We start from the raw sequence: 16,187 nt of genomic DNA, 5'->3' as shown, positions 1-16,187 counted from the left end.
TGCAGCTAGAACTTAAATGTTCCATATTTGGTGAGTCACATTGTTTATTATTTCATTTATGCTTGGCTTCACCTACCATTTGCATTAGCATTCTGCAGCACAGTCATTTTGGATTCTTATACCTGGCCTGCGTTTTGTTTTTTTTTTTTTTTACTTTTAAACTGATCAGTGCCTACACCACAGCAGAAACAGTCAATAAGGCTCAAGAGGCAAACAGATGCCCAAGAGCAACTGAACAGACTCGTGAGCGAGGCATTACATTTGCCTCTCGTTACTCAGAACAAAGTCAGAGCAGCCAGACCTTAACAGCACCCCCATAACACAGCCAGACCTACCCACCAAACACCTGAGGCTTTTAGAATATACAAATTAAAGAAAAATACAACAGCAAACAATAAAATGTATGTCACAAACAGCATTAAAATCGAAATTATCAATCTTAACAAATAAATACACACTGAATGGTTGGCTACACAGGGCTTGGGGAGAGGCTTCCTGGGTAACTCTCCCCTCCTGAGGTTTCCCCTGTACGAGCACCGTCCCTGCAGCACCTTGCTGACACCCTACCTCAGAACAGGGCGGCGATCTGCCGTGCCCACACCAAAACCCCAGGGAAGTGCAGTGGCCATGGCCTCTGCAGAGCCTGACACATGGATGGAGTCAGATATGGCAATCAGAGGTGGGACAGGCACAAAAGTCTCGCTGGTGATGCTACCATTTTGCTTTAAAAATAATCCGTTCTAATGGTAAAATTTATTTGCTGATAACCATTAATTTCTTTGTGCACACAGATGAAATGCATGAAGTTTCCTGAATCCAGGGGAGGGACTTCTCTGAGCATCCTGTGGATCCTCCTGGCCTACCACCCAGCTCCCCGCGCGGCAGAAGGACCGCGGTGGGCACAGGGCCCTCCTGCTGCTGCAGCACCCGCCGCCCGCCCGGCGTTCCTGGGGGGAGCGCTGGCAGGGGCTGAGAGCTGCCACGGTTCCCGGCTTGCCCGCTGTCCTCCTCGCCAGCAGAGACCCTAAGGGTGAAGGTAGCCACCCACCCCTCGGTGGCAGGGCCAAAGGAGCAACTTCCACATCAGCAGCGAAGCAAGGACGCATGTTACGGAACAGGAAGGCAACAGATGTGGCAAAAGCTGCCATGAAACACCTCATTTAGTGCCTCTTACCCCAGTTACTTCAGATGTCCCCAGCCTCTCTCAGCCCAGGCCACCCGCCTCGGACCTGCACAGCTCACAGCCCCGGCACCCAGCTCTGCCCCTGCCACAGGCTCCCACACTCAGCCCCAGAGACCCCGCCGGGACACCCTCAGCTCCAGCAGCAGCCGTGTCACCCACCGCGCAGCCTCCAGCAGCACCAGCTTGGGCACCGGGAGCAGCTTCTCCAGGCAGGTGGAGCATGGCAGCGCTCCATACCAATCCCACATTTTGGGGACATAATCACCCTGTTTGTTTAGAAATGTTCATTTATGGAACTACATCAGAGTAAAATTTTGTTCCATTTATGGAACAAAATAAATATCTTGGGTAGTTTCTATAAAGTTCCATAAAGTATATGACATTGTTAAGTGACAATGATGCAGTTACCTATTTCAGCTGTCACAGAACCCAAGTCCATGACAGTCAGGAAAATGAACAGTTAAGGACTTTGCAAATCCTGTATCAATGACAGCAAAAACCCTAAACCGCTATTCCTGCTGTGGATTCAGAACTACATATTTAATTAGAACATGAGACTGAATTTAACCTAAAATAAATACTAATCAACAGTTTAAAAAAAAAAATAGAAAACATGTAAACTGATAGGCCACAAAACCCTTGGTATATTTAATTTTATTGTTAAATAATTACATTCTAAACGATTTTTTTTCCAACTATGGTGCCAACATTTTTTTAAGGGAAAAAATCTCTTCTACAGTAAGTTCTATTAGCCTATGACTCCCATTTAATAACCCCAATGAAAATAATTATGCGGCAGAAAACGCTACAAATATCTATGTACAAAAGTCAATAGTCAAAATTAATTAGACATGCAAGATGAAACAGATCGTCCATAGCAAGCAGTTAGAGGAACGGCCATATCTTTAGCTACTTTCAGCTCTGAGGATGACGAGCCAAGGGCCTGCCTGCCCCTCGCCTCACAGGGCTGCTGCTCTGGGAGCGGCGGGGAGGGCGGAGGGCTGTGGGCCACCGGCACCGCGGGGCTGCTCCTCACACAGCTCAGCGCCCAGCCCTGAACCCTCCCGACCCTCCCCCGGGAGCCGAGTAACTTACACAAGGGAGGGCACTCTCACTCTCTCTCAGATTTGGTCCACTTACGGAACAAAACAAATACCTTGGGTAGTTTCTAGAAAGTTTCTCAGATTAACATCTTCCTCCGCTTCCCCTGGGCCGACATGAAACACCACTTATCACCCAGCCTGCCTCGCCAACTTTCAGTCTGGGGAACTGCAACACCAAGTCCCTTTGCTCTGTGGAAAACATCACCACCTCTAGTCACCTGTCACCTCAGCAGCATGAGGGCACAAAGAAGTCCCAGTTAAATAAAACCTGATGTGGTCACTTGAAAAAAAACCAAACCAACCAACTCGCCTTGCCTCTGGGCACACAGGGGTTATAAATCCAAAAAGTGAGGTATCTGAAGCACCCTGCCGAATCCTGAAGATCTTCAGTTACTGGATCCGTCCTGAAAGGCTGTTACTGCTTGGCAGAAGACCAAAAAAAATGCCCTAAGGCTGTTCTTGCTTGCTTTAGATACTACATCAGTCAGGACTGGAACATACAAACCATCATCACACCCTTTCAATTCTAGGCTGTTTAGAACTTAGGTGGTCTGCGGAACCTAACCCACTAATTTTGTTGGTTTTTTTTATAATAAGAATATTTTGAGAGAGAAAGCAGAACTGGGAAAAAAACCCAACCTGAACAACCAACAATGCACCTCACTCTTAGCTTGGGTAAAATGGAATGAGAAATTGGATATTCACTTGACTCAAACACAAATTTTATCAACCAAGAATGAACAGCATTGTGTTACTACGAACCAGCAGGCAAAGCCCTATTTAGGCTGAAGCTGCCACGTCCCTGTGTGCCCCCTCCTCCCCAGGGCCTTACCCCGCTGCATGCAAGGCCACCAAACCATGCGTGAGCTGCGATGGAGGAACAGCTCCAGGAAGCCTCCGAGGATGCTGCTGCTTTCACCCAGCTCTCATGCTTGGTCCCAGAAGAGCTTGCGCTGCGCTGCGGCTGCATGTGGCCGCAGACCCACAGCTCCTGCCCTCGGACCTGCCACGTGGCCACAAAGTTTCCTTTTGGTTCCCAGACCACGGCTAACACTGGTTACTGACTCGGGACCTGATCCTCACTTAAGGGTTTGGCTTCTTGGCTTGAATTCAGATGTGCCTCACCACCACAGCCCTGTACAACAATCCGTACTTGATTGTCTCTGGTTTCCATCATGGGACGTGCTCATTTCACCTTGCTTGGCTATCGTGGGGCTGCGCACCTCATCTTGGGGGCCACCGCCTGTAGCAGCTTGGTTACCATGCCCAGCTTCTGGCACCTCTTGCCTTGTGGGCCACTGCTGCTTCTGAGCAGAAACATCTAACCGCTCGATATTACCAAGTGTTGCTCAGAACAGTTTATGACCAACTAATTGTCACTTTCAACAGACAATATTCCCTTTGGAACCAACGCCAGTTTAAGACAAAGACCCACTGCCTTGCGGCTGGTGCTGGCAGCTCTCCACGCCATCCAGCAGCCTGGGAGCTCCCCCAGTTGTGTGACAGCCTTTCTGGAGCCATGCAACGAACCTGACCCACTTAAACTGAAACACATGCCATAAAAATAAAGGTCTGATGGTTTGGGCATATATGAGGGAGCGATTGGTAGGGTGAGAAAGAAGGACTAGGGATGGACATTTTGTAAGCTAGTTTTGCTGCCTAGAGGAATTTTCATGTAAGCAACCTTCATTTGCTTCAGAGTATTTAAGAGCATCTTCACTTCAGACAACAGGATCCACTTGCAAAACAATGTTGCCTTGTATACGCAGAGGTTACATGCGTGGTAATTTGAAGTTAAGGCCACTGGTTTGGGAACAGGGAAGAAGCAGTGACACTTCTTTTTCCCACTGCCTGAGTGTTCCCAACACTTTCCGTTTGGATTGTTCAACAACTCACGCATGTTTCCAATCAGCACTGGCGCGTTAATATTTATAAACAATGATTTGATAACTACATTTGCAGGTCCATCCCTTTTCGTTGAGAAGCTTCATAATTATAATAAAATTATTAACTTAAAAATACAGCTTGATCATGTGAAAAAACTGCCGATCAATATTCAAGACAAGCTATGGAGTAGTTATTCTTTGTGGGTCTCGAAGGTCATGAAAGTGATGGTTTTATGCTACTGAGTGATTTGCTTTTCACAATACATTGACAAAACAACACAATTAGTCTTGCTTCAATAAGTACACACAATAAAATGAATTAAACAATACAACATGTCTCATACATTACAGCTTCACTTTTGTAAACACAAAAGCGGCTTCACTAAGGGCATATCATTTCCCTGTCTGTTTTTAAATGACTGGCTTTGTATCCTTGTAATTAATTTTAGCAACTCTGTTGTCTCTGGACAGAAACGTTGGAATTAAATAACTGACCACACTGTAAGGCTGTATTTAAATATTAAAAATCCTGGAATTAGAAATGCTTGAGAATATAACAGTGCAGGACAAAGCATAACCAATAAGTGGCTGGTTTATGAGATTAAGCAGTCATTAAAAATCATGACTTACCAACCTTTTCTGACCAAGGGGAGCAAAGGTCTTTAAAGGCTCCTGTTCATAGCATGCCCCTGAACTGCTTCGCTCTGTGACCTCTGAACTCCACTGCTTTACCTATTTAGCTTATATCCTTTTATGACTGTTCATTACATTAAGGTAGCTGGCTCTCTGCAGATGAGCCGAAGCCACCCCTACAATGGCTAAGTAGGAGCGGTTCCCATTTTTTTCAGTGAGTTGTCAGTGGATGGTTATTGTTTGCTATGCTACAGCTGTAGAGGACAAGTGACAGACAAATGAAACTTTCCACTCTTTCAGAGAAAATGAAATATTGATCACTTATCATAAGAAACAAAGAGCCTGGCATAAGCAGGGCTTACATTATGAATACAAAATCAGTTACTTATCTTGGGTTACTCTAACAACAGATAAATACATCTTTTATGATGAATGTACCTACTTCTAAATGTGCATACCTTGTTATGGTTATATTTTATCTGTATATGGATGCACACAGACACACAAAGATGTAAAGAATTCCAAATGAATTCCTCAAGTCAATTCATGAAGTGTACAGTGTGTCAGCGTATTACTGAACCGCTTCTTACACCTTCCTACATGGAAGAATAGTTCATACTTACACACTGTTCTCTGCTGCACACTACGGTGGTATCATGCAATATTATATAATGCAACAGACACTGTGCAAACAACATCATCTTTCGAAAGACTGCAATCAAGCCAGATCCATAAACAAAATCTAAGAGAACAGAGTTGTAATGTTGAGAAAGTACAATGCATAAAACTGGTTAAGTCTATTAAATGATAATGTTGCTTATTAACCAAATATGTTGTGATAGGTCAGTGCTGAGGTTAAACAGAAAACATCAATTGAACCATTTCCCTAAATAAAGCTCCAGGGTGCAATATTCAAAGCACTTTATTCAATAAAAAATGCTTTTAAAATGGTACTTTGGTGATTGGGAAACATTGGCATCATCCGTCAACCTAACTGCAGGAAAGTTCAATAAGCTAAATAATGAACCATTTACATTATTTTCCTTAGGCTCCAGTGATTTGCAAACATTGCATCAATAGAACTCTTTAAAAAATTATGATAAAGGCCTGCTAGTCTTTCAACTCTTAGGCTTTTTGCTGTCATGCTGCAATTTTTATGCTGTTTAAATGTTCTTTGTAGCTTCATCTTTTTATAAGACTCCATTTAGCACCAATTTCTCATTATATTAAAGCATATTTGTTCAATATGATAATGTTATTAGTGTTTCAAGCATTATCTTCAAGAAAGGAAAAGGAAATTTAGTGCTGTCTGTTCTAAAATGTAAGTTTTTCATTTCACTGTCAAATTGCTGGAATCTGTGAGTCAAGATGTTTTAAAAAAAACATAATTAAAAGGATACCTGTGCTTTCTCTCCCTTGAAGCACCAACTGTTTCTTTTTTGCCAATTTCCTCTTCTACTTCCCTTTCCACCCCTTCCAGATCTGTCCTATCAGCACTTTATCAACTTTCCTCTTTCCAAGGTCAAATCCCCTACTGTCTTCCCAGGGCACCAACTGCATAATCCTCAAGTCTTACAGCTGTTTCCTTCAGCAAACATGGGGGGAAAGCTGGTCTTTATGATAATATTTTCAGGTTCCAAACAACTGAATGAATACACAAAACCCCACAGGGAGAGAAGAGCAAGTGGGAGAAAACCCCTCACATAGTCTCTCTCAATTGCACGTCTCTCCACCTGATTTATAGTAATAACTCTGGCTGTCAAAGCAGAATGTTTGCTTAATCCATAGTTGTCATCATATCTTCATAGGCAGATACTCGCTCATGCAGTCATCCATTATATCAGTAATACCTCACCGGCTCGTTACACTGATCTCTTTAGCGAATATGAATACATGCACATATGAAAATCAGTACACATGTGCATAGCACAAGTCAAACGTCATTCAACTACACTAACAAACTGTTATTTCCAGTGTTTGTCTGCATAAACAAGTGCACTTCCAGCATCCTTGATTCCTAATGCAGGCCACTCCACACCATGTACCACTGCATACAGCATCATGGACTATTAATTTTAACCAAAGAGCAGCATCTCAAGTCCTGCCTAAAGTTTATTTCTAAAAAAAAAACATTCTGACTGCCACTTTCTAATCACTGAGAACCAGATTATGAACTGTGTTTATAGCATCTAAAATATATGTAATGCCTGCTGGTTCAGGACTGCATGAAGACAGACTTGATTTTATTTCTTGCATTCCTAAAAACACTTGCTATAGACCTGTTTGTTACTTTTAGCAATTACAGCTTGCTGTTGGAATTGCTGAAAGTTTTGTTAGTATTACATATGGTGATACATTAGACATGCAAACCAAATGTATATTAGTAACAGGCCATGCTGTGGCAAGATGAGGTTTCTGGAAGAAATACTACCTTGTACCAGATCAACTTGTATAGCTAGAGAAATACACAGGGTTTCAGATACACACTCCCTTTTGATTACAACTCAGGTACCTCGGCTAACAGTCCACCCCAGCTTCAGACACTACTAGGGTTCCTTTAAAACAAAGATTCCCCTCAACCTGCTCACTTTCAGAGGCAAACTAACCTCAAAATACTCTATTTCTTTATTTTACTATATCAAGTACATACATGTTTTTATAGTTATTTTTTATGCTTACTGTGCAGTATCTTGGAACTTGAGCTTTGCCCCTTTCTTCTAGTATCTTTTTAGACTGAATTTTAGGCAATCAATTTAAGCCCCAAAACAGGATTATTTGGAACAATAGCTCAAAACCACTGAAAGCAATGGGATTTGTTTAAAATGTGGATTTCAATGGAAGTCAAATGCATGTTTTTATTAAAAAGGGGTTTTCAATGTGTTACACTTGATGCAGTTTTGACTAAACCATGAAGATGATGAAGCTGCCTCAGGTTTGATGCTCAAAAGCTTTTTTACAGGAGTATTTGAGGTGGTGTTTTTTTTCTCCTTCCTGTTAAGAATCTATACATTCGACTAACTTGTAGTGTCTCTAGCTACTGTACCTGTCCTGTCTACCCATCACTCAGCAGCTTCATACTCCCTTCTGCATGTATATGCTATGATTCATACAGGGATTAATGTTTTGAGAATACACCTAATAACTTTAATTGCAATACTCAACACAGTATTGATCCCAAAGCACTGACTTCACAGACCTTTTAGTCAAATAATTGAAAACACGTTTATGTAACAAAGAAACACCAGACCTTTCCTACAGCTGTAGAGGAAATAAAAACAGATTACTGTTAATTCTAGAAAAATCCCAGGCCAAAACACTCTTCTTTCGCATTTCTACCCTTTTTAACTTAGTTTACCCTGTTCTTTATCAGATATGAATATTTTTTCACCCTTGCATACTAACCTCATCGGGGCTGGAAGCCTGGTAAGTTCGATTTTCATCACTGAAGTCCTGATCCACCTCTGCATACTCTGTTTCTGCAGACACGCCAGCCCGGGACTCATACACCGGCGTCACGTTGTGGCACAGCGCAATGGCCTTCACCGCTTCATGTATCCGACTGCTGACGCTCTTGCGGACTTTGGGCGCAGCCGACTGCGCTTTCCTGGATGGTGTTGAACTCGTACTGTTCCCACTGTTTTGAGAGTGCACCTTTAAGACCCAACACAATGAATAGTAAATCAGAATTCAATAATAGAAACAAAACAGGAATACTAATATATATATCCAATTGTTCCCCTTACAAAGGTTGATAAATGATAAGGATAGTAACCATTTATTTATGTAACCTACTGTCAACCTCTTCAGATTGTGATTCATAAAACCTCTCATCTACTTTTATGTAGAACTGATATGTAATCGTGGGTTCATCACCTCGCCTTTGTAGCTGAATTTCAGTAATGGAGCCTGCAGACAGTTTAAAAATGTGAAATGAGAGCAAGGATGTGGTAAAAGGGGTGAACAGGCTGACCAGAGCTCTCTGCAGAACCCCATGCTTCCTTCACTTCAGTGTGCCTTTTTGAGTGATCCATCACCATAGTCCTTCAATGTCCTTTACATCCTATGAACTGTTTTTTTCAAAAGTATTTAAGCCAGCAACCAATTGCATGAGTTCAGAAACACCTAAAAAAAATTGCAACAGTGGTGTTTTGTTGCAGTTCTAAAGAACTCTTTGTCACTTGTATATATTCAGAGATTGCAAACTCCAATGCTGTTAAACTGAAAAAAAGCCCTCCCACCTTTTCTTTTAAATCTTCACCTAAATCTCTGTATTTTAAAGACCACCACAAGGGCAATGAACAAAAGAACAAAAGGAAGTGTTGTTTTTAAGTATAAATGTTAGAAGGCATTGAAATACAAACACTGCTGATTTATAACCGACACAATTTCTATATTATTTGTGAACTAATGCAGTTTGTATGTGTTTTCTGCAGGCCGAAATTTGTTGTCCTTACAAGACTGCAATAATATAATAAAATAATCATGCAATATAATAGTTTGACACACATTTGAAGATCACATCACTGCTGCATAAACATGAAACTAGCTATTTTAAGTTATCCTTCAGAAAAGCACATGACTGAATTAATTTTTTAAGAAAAAGTTCTGTATGTTCATGATTACTTGAAAATAAGCGGGTTTGTGGTTCTGGGTTTTTTGGGGGGTTATTTTTTGTTTGTTTGTTTTGAGGTTTACTGGTTTTTTGGTTTGGGGGTTTTGTTTGGTTTTGGTTTTGTTTTTTTGAAGTCAGCACATTAAATATATTAGCAGTACTACCAAAGGCTCTTCTGTTCACTCCAGGGTAACTCAGAAAACCTCTTCAGAAACCACGCTTTTTTCCTCCTGACTGCAATCTGCTGAACCGTGAACATTCTGCCCATCAAATTACAGTGTTGTCTAATAAAGGGTTTAACTTTCTGCTCATCTGGCACTGCTTTTCAGCTACTGCTTTAAACCTCTGCATTTGCATTCTGCTAACACTGATGCCATTACAGCCGCAAATAAATTAAGCTGATTTACTCCTTCTGAATTATGTTATGTTTATTGATGCTTGTATAATTTAATTTCACACAAATTCCATTAAAGATTATGCCCTCTATCACAAAATGCTTCCAGTGGGGAAATATAATCAGGTTATAATAGATCTGTGTGTTACATTAAGATGACAATAGTCTAGTAGGTCCACTGTAATAATAAAACAGAACACAAACAAGGGATAAAATCAATGTCACACAAGAACCACTGCCTAGCTAACTGGCAGCTTCTATTATCATAGATTAAATAAAAACCTCACCATACTTTTTCAGACTGAAACAACTGTTTAGTAGTTGCTTGTTTTGTTACCAAGACTCCTTCATTTTTCTGTTTCAAAGAGTTGTTACCAACACACACATCATTAAAGCATTACTTAAACATCAAGTAGTGGTATATAAAGCTAAAAAAAAAAGTTCAAAGAAAGTTATCTAATAACAGCAAACCTAGATTTGGGAAATCTTTACCCACAATTGAGGGGAAAAATAAAGCTTCCCCCACACTTCTTACTACTTTTAAAAATTTCAGTGCCAAATATGTTTCAGTTATTAAAAACATAATTAACCAAGGGTACCACTCATTAAATTTTACAGCAAACTAGTAAAAGCTTTAAGCAAGTAAGAATTCCAGAAATCATGCAATTCTCTTCAGATAGCATATTTAACAGCAAAACATGAACCCTGCGTTACTGAGCACGCCTCCTCTGGAATGGGGTGCTCAGCCTCCCAGTGCAGCCCAACCCAGCCCTGCCAGCTCAGGACTGACAGTTAATGTTAGTTATTTATTGCTACAGTTGTCATGGTGAAGACCCAAACAACTTGTTACAACAAAACTAACTTTGGGTGACTTTTATAAACATATTCAGGTAGCAATTACCCCCAGTAACCCATTGTGAACCGAATCTGGACCGCCGATCTTTAGGTAAGAGAGCTCCAGAACTCATTTCCAAGGCACATTCGTGCATCTTAGTTACTATTCACGGCTATACCTACTAAGAATTAAGCCAAAATAGATTTATCCAAGGAAAAAGAATTCAAGAAGTGGATTTGTTCATCTGTTTAGATGTGAAATAATACAGAAATTGAAACTGCAGGCTAAAACCTTTCAGCATACATTGCTTGCTTACTGCTTTCCCTCCTGCTGTTCTTCCCAAAAGCCACATAGTATTAACAGAGTCCAGTGTGGTGTCAGATGGCTACTTAGTCATTTTTATCTTAAGCAAATGAGAATGAAGCTATAGTTCAAAACACAGCACAACTAAAGATTCAAATCGGTTGTTGATCCTACAATCCTTTTAGAAGAGAAAATGGGGACACAGACAAGAAGGTCAGTCTACAAACTTAATTGGGTCAGCCAGTGACGTCTGTGTCTCCAAGTTAACCATGAAAAAGAGCTTCTATACAAAGTTTCTTATCATACTTTACGCAACATATGGAAATATTAGTTAACCTATCATTTATTTCCTCTTCTGTCAGTTTTAACTCTTTTTTGCTTCAAAGAATAGAAATAAAGTAGAAAAATCCTTCTTAACCTCAAAGTGGAATCAGGTGCTTAAACATGTTTGCAGAAAGCACCCAATTACTTTACATACATGGGAGATGCAACAATGCTGGCAGAATTCCATCTTCCCCCTTCATCCCACAGCTGACCCACAAGCGGCCAGGCAGCCACAAGCTGCTCGCACACTCTGGAGCCCGAGGACTCACAGCAGCACTTTGCTCTCAAGCAATACGGAGCTCTCCACTTTCTGCTCTGCCCTGTAAAATTTTTAATGCTGTTTGTAGTCTTTTTCTTTTAAAACACATTTTCTAGATATGATCTTATAAATTTAATTTTCACAACTGTATTTTTACTTTTTGGTTATAGCAATTAATGCAGCTTTTCAATGTCTATTCTTGATGAATGTCTTCAAAGATTTAATTACCGTTCGTCTTATTCTGGACACTTGTAATTTGTAGTCTCAGTAACGAGTAGTTTACTCTTAGATGATTTGGCAGGAGAAAGACTGCACTGCACAGACAGGTTAACAGATTTCTACTAGTGGGGAATAGAAAAGTAAAGTCCTTTAAGCGGGTATTACAAGGAACTTCAGAATCAGGAAAGAACTAGGTACTGTCTCCCATTTTTCCCTTTCATCATATCTGTTAAGAGATACCTACCAATGAAAGAACTTTCAAAGCACCTCAAATTTCTAGACATAATCACTAACAACAATGCTTCAATGCTGTTAAAAACCTCTCAATATTAAAGGCAAATAATTTATGAAATGAGATACCTGTGAATAGGAGTTTATAATATGAATCTGTATTTCATCCATGGTGTCTGTTCCATAGGACACAGTGCCTAGGTGGAGGCGCTTAAATACCATCTCATTCTGTGTAAGTGTTCCTGTAATAAAGAAGAAGGGCATTATAGAGTGGCAAAAAACACCATGAGAAGCCAACAGAACAGCTCAAAATCTTTCTTTTGGAAAGAAGGACTGAATCATGAGTTAGCATCACTTCAGTTAATTAAAGGAATGTTTGTGGAGAAAGATCAGGGTTAATCATACTGGAAGAAATCACTGATTCCACCGTCAAGCTGATTCTGCCAACACAACTGAATAAACAATCTTGGGGGAAAAAAAAGGCAAAAACTTTTCTCTCCATATGGAAGACAGAAAGCACAGAAATGCAGTATCTGGATGGACCTGACTCTCAAAAAGCCAGTGCAAGAGTTTGCACCATGTATCAGGAAGCCTAAAGCAATAAACCAACCAAAACCATAAAACCAACCCCCCCAAAGGCATACAGGCATCTCATACTTCGTGTATGAAGGCAGACACCCTGGCGAGCAGGCACATTACCTGAAGTCATTAAGACCTAACATCGCTTCCATATTTGACAGATTTAGCCTCCAACTGGAATGAGCCGGAATGAACGGAATCAGTGTTTTCAAAGCCCTCTCACGTCACGTACGTAAGAAACTACAGGGTGTCAGTCACAGGCTGACGCTCGCCCACCTCTGCCACCCAGTCCCAGCCTCTGCTTTGGAAAAGCTCTAATTGAGGGCTGGGGGCTTCAGCCTTCCACGGTGGGGCATGTCGGGCAAGAGGAGTCGTGGCTGCCACGGCCAGCTCACAGAAGATTGTTCTGGTGATGGCTCTTCCTGAAACTTTCCTCCTATGGTTACTCAGCCAAAGTGAAATTAATACAGTATAATGCTATTCTTATATTCAACCACATGGTTTTGGGTCATTAAAATACATAAATCTGATGGGAAAAAAAAAAAAAGCATGACAAGATGCCAAAATGACATTATTTAAACTTCTACAGTATTTTAAATATGGAAAATTATCAATAAATAACAACTGCAGAATAAAATATTTTATTTCATTTTCTTTATCTAGACTACTTTTATATCACGCCTTTGTCCCAGTACGCCAGAATACACAGCAGAGCCACAGGAAGAGAGAAGACAAAGCGTGACATACGCTGTAATTGCTACCTGGAAAACACTGTTTGGCCCGAAAGCATTGAGCTTATCATCGAGCAGGGCCAGGACCACTAGTGATCTTCAAAGAGTCGGGGGGGCTGCAGAAGTCTCATGTATTCCTCAGTTATACTTGAGATGGCTGCCACTCCTGCTCCGGTAATACCCTACAGTGACACTTAGCTCAGCTGCTGCAGCACCACCCCGTGCTACCCAGCCACATCTGCCTGTGTTACCAGCACCAGCTGATCACTCCAAATTCCCCCTCTACCCTTAAAAAAAAAAAAAACCAAAACAAAAAAAGACATTTCCTACTTGCTTTTCCTTACACGTTTTGAGGATTTTTCTTTCTATATTTGATTTTTTAAAAATATTTAAAATAACGTTTATGTGAAATGCATAATTTCTCCACAAAATATCCACATTACCCAGAATTCACAGGAGAAATAGAATAGTCCCAAGGCTGGAAAAACAGCTCAGGGAGACAAAGTTCCTGATCTCTAGAATTAGCAAGACAGAAATTTTTGGTTACTTTATACAAGGGGTAAGAAGATGATTTTGTTTTTACAGTAAGCATAAACCCATGGGAAATTACTTTGTCTGCCTTTAGAAGCTGTACTTTCATTAAGAGATTTTGTTAAATTTCTTGATTAAATTTTTTACTGCAATTATAGACTAGAAAATGCCAATCTCCAGTTTGCACAAGAAACATGAAAGTTTCCACTAACAAACATGAGACTACAATCTACACTTCTAAAAAAACCCAAACAAAAACCCAAACTAAACCCCACCCACTTTGTTCAATAATGTTTATTGCAAGAAATTTCCAAGTAATTCTGCATCACCTTCCTTACTTTCCAGGCATGCTAATATCTCCTCAGTGCCCTTGGCTTTGCCAAGCCTTTGAATTAAAATAAACACTCCCTAGGAGCTGTGAAACTAAATGCTACTCAAAACTTGAGACAGCAGGCAACTGTCAAACCTGCTTCCCACTAGTCCTGTAATTGCTGCTGGGGAAAACTGAGCAGGGAACAAAATTAGCCCTATGGTTATTATATGGAAAGATTATTTCTTCTGACACCATTAAATCAGTCCAACTCCAAATCATGCTTGGCGAGGGAAAGGTAGATAGGTGGAAAATCTGTGTGTTCCCCACCTCCCCCAACTCCTTCTCAGCAAGCAGAGAAGAAAAGCTTCTGAGCAGAGAAGTATGGATTTTCTCTCTCGCAACAATCAGAAGCCAGGGAAGGAGGTTTAGGAAAAATGGACAAGGAAAAAGAATCAGCTTGTGAGGACACGGAAATAAACATTCCAATAAACCTGATTCAATACTTGCATCTTAACACATTACTTACATGAGCCTTTGTAACAGCTACGGTAATAGGAAACACCTATGATACATGAAAAGAGGCTGTGAAAACACCTGTACCTGCTACATAAAATTGTAATAAAATAAAAGGAAAAAAGAAAAGAAACAACGGTTACAGTCTGCTCATGCTTCTTAAGGCTGGCGTAAGGCTTTCAACAGCCATGACAAACCTGAATGTTATTAGACAAACACGGGTACCTGCATTTATGAAAGTGCTCCCAAAAATTTCTGCAAAAAATAAAACAAAATACACCTTTTTCAGTCATCCACGTGGAAGTTTTGTCACGTGGACAAATTAAGAATTTACTTCTAAATTATGCTAATGAATGAAACACCAAAATGGGACAGAAACATTCCCAGCAGCTTGTTCCAAATGTTACACGGTGCCAATCAGTCATGTCACAGCTTTAGCAGCAGTTCTGGTTTAAATGTTCGTCTTCTAATTGAAGACTAATACACCTTGACAGAAGAATACCTCTTTCATTTTATGTCCCAAAATGCAAACCCTTCAAATATGTAGCGGTGGATTTTCTACATATAACCCACTTTAGGAACGACAAAGCTGAGCTCTGAGCTCTCCAGCCTGCTCAAGGTGGGAAGTACTGAGGAACGGGGAAAGAGCTTTCCATTTTTAATAATGCTTTTTCAAGACCTACGTATCTTTTCGCACTTTGAGGACATTGCTAATGTGAAGATTTATTAGGGAAAAGAAGCTTATTTTAGAAAAGCTTCCAGAAAGTATGCTAGTGGGTATACAATCTACTACTACTATTATCCATTCTTAAACTTTGCTCTGGAACACAGGTACCACAAAGGAAAATATCCTGACAAAAAGTTAGTATACAATTGCTGAAGAAAAATTTAGTATGTTCTTTAATGAAGTCAAGAGCCTTCCCCCACTACCACTCCCCTCCACCCCTACAATTGTATCATTAAACACAGAGTAAAGCAGGCAAAGAGGAAATTAATTTCTAAGGAAAAAGTCCTGAAGGCATCATTCCCTGGGTGGTAACAGATGTGATTCACAACAGAGCAGTAGAGCTTTTTTTTTACTTTGTTTTTGAGAAGCAGATGCAGATCTTTCTGATCCTGTATTACTAGATGGCAATGTGGACCAATCCCAACAACTCCAAATGGCCACAACAAAAAAGCAAGAAAACATGTACAGCAGAACAATTAATAACTTTGTGAGAATTCAAGAGGGTGAGTAGCTTTTCACAAAGTACAAGCACTTCTAAGCTATTTGCTTGAATAGATAAAAAAAGTCAGTGTAAATGTGAACATTTCTATGGAAACTTCAAGGGAGATCGGGCTCAGCGCTCTTGATAATTAGACTGTTGTAACAATCTGAAGATGCAAATTCTATGAATCCTAGAAAAAATATAACATGGTACAGAATGTAAAAAGAAAATGGAAAAAGTCATGGTAAACACATGTCTAGGTATGTCTGGTCGCTCAGCTGTTCCACTTCTGAACAGGCCATAAACAACACCGCCACAAAACCTCAAAGC

The 16,187-nt window shown here is 40.4% G+C and overlaps 1 protein-coding gene across 2 annotated transcripts in view; it reads right to left on the bottom strand.

Annotated features, from left to right (window-relative positions):
* ATP9B (ATPase phospholipid transporting 9B (putative)) overlaps nt 1–16,187 on the bottom strand; it is a 167,025-nt gene that overhangs the window by 21,241 nt on the left and 129,597 nt on the right. For both annotated transcript variants that reach the window (XM_080380331.1, XM_080380332.1), the window contains exons 14-15: nt 12,112–12,224; nt 8,208–8,456 (exon numbers count right to left, since the gene is read on the bottom strand). In XM_080380331.1, coding sequence (XP_080236457.1) covers nt 8,208–8,456; nt 12,112–12,224 — 362 coding nt within the window. The remainder of the gene's footprint in view (nt 1–8,207; nt 8,457–12,111; nt 12,225–16,187) is intronic.

This window comes from Falco punctatus, assembly GCF_963210335.1.
Source record: "Falco punctatus genome assembly, chromosome: 3".
NCBI lineage: Eukaryota > Metazoa > Chordata > Aves > Falconiformes > Falconidae > Falco > Falco punctatus.
This window is presented reverse-complemented; position numbering and strand designations above follow the sequence as displayed.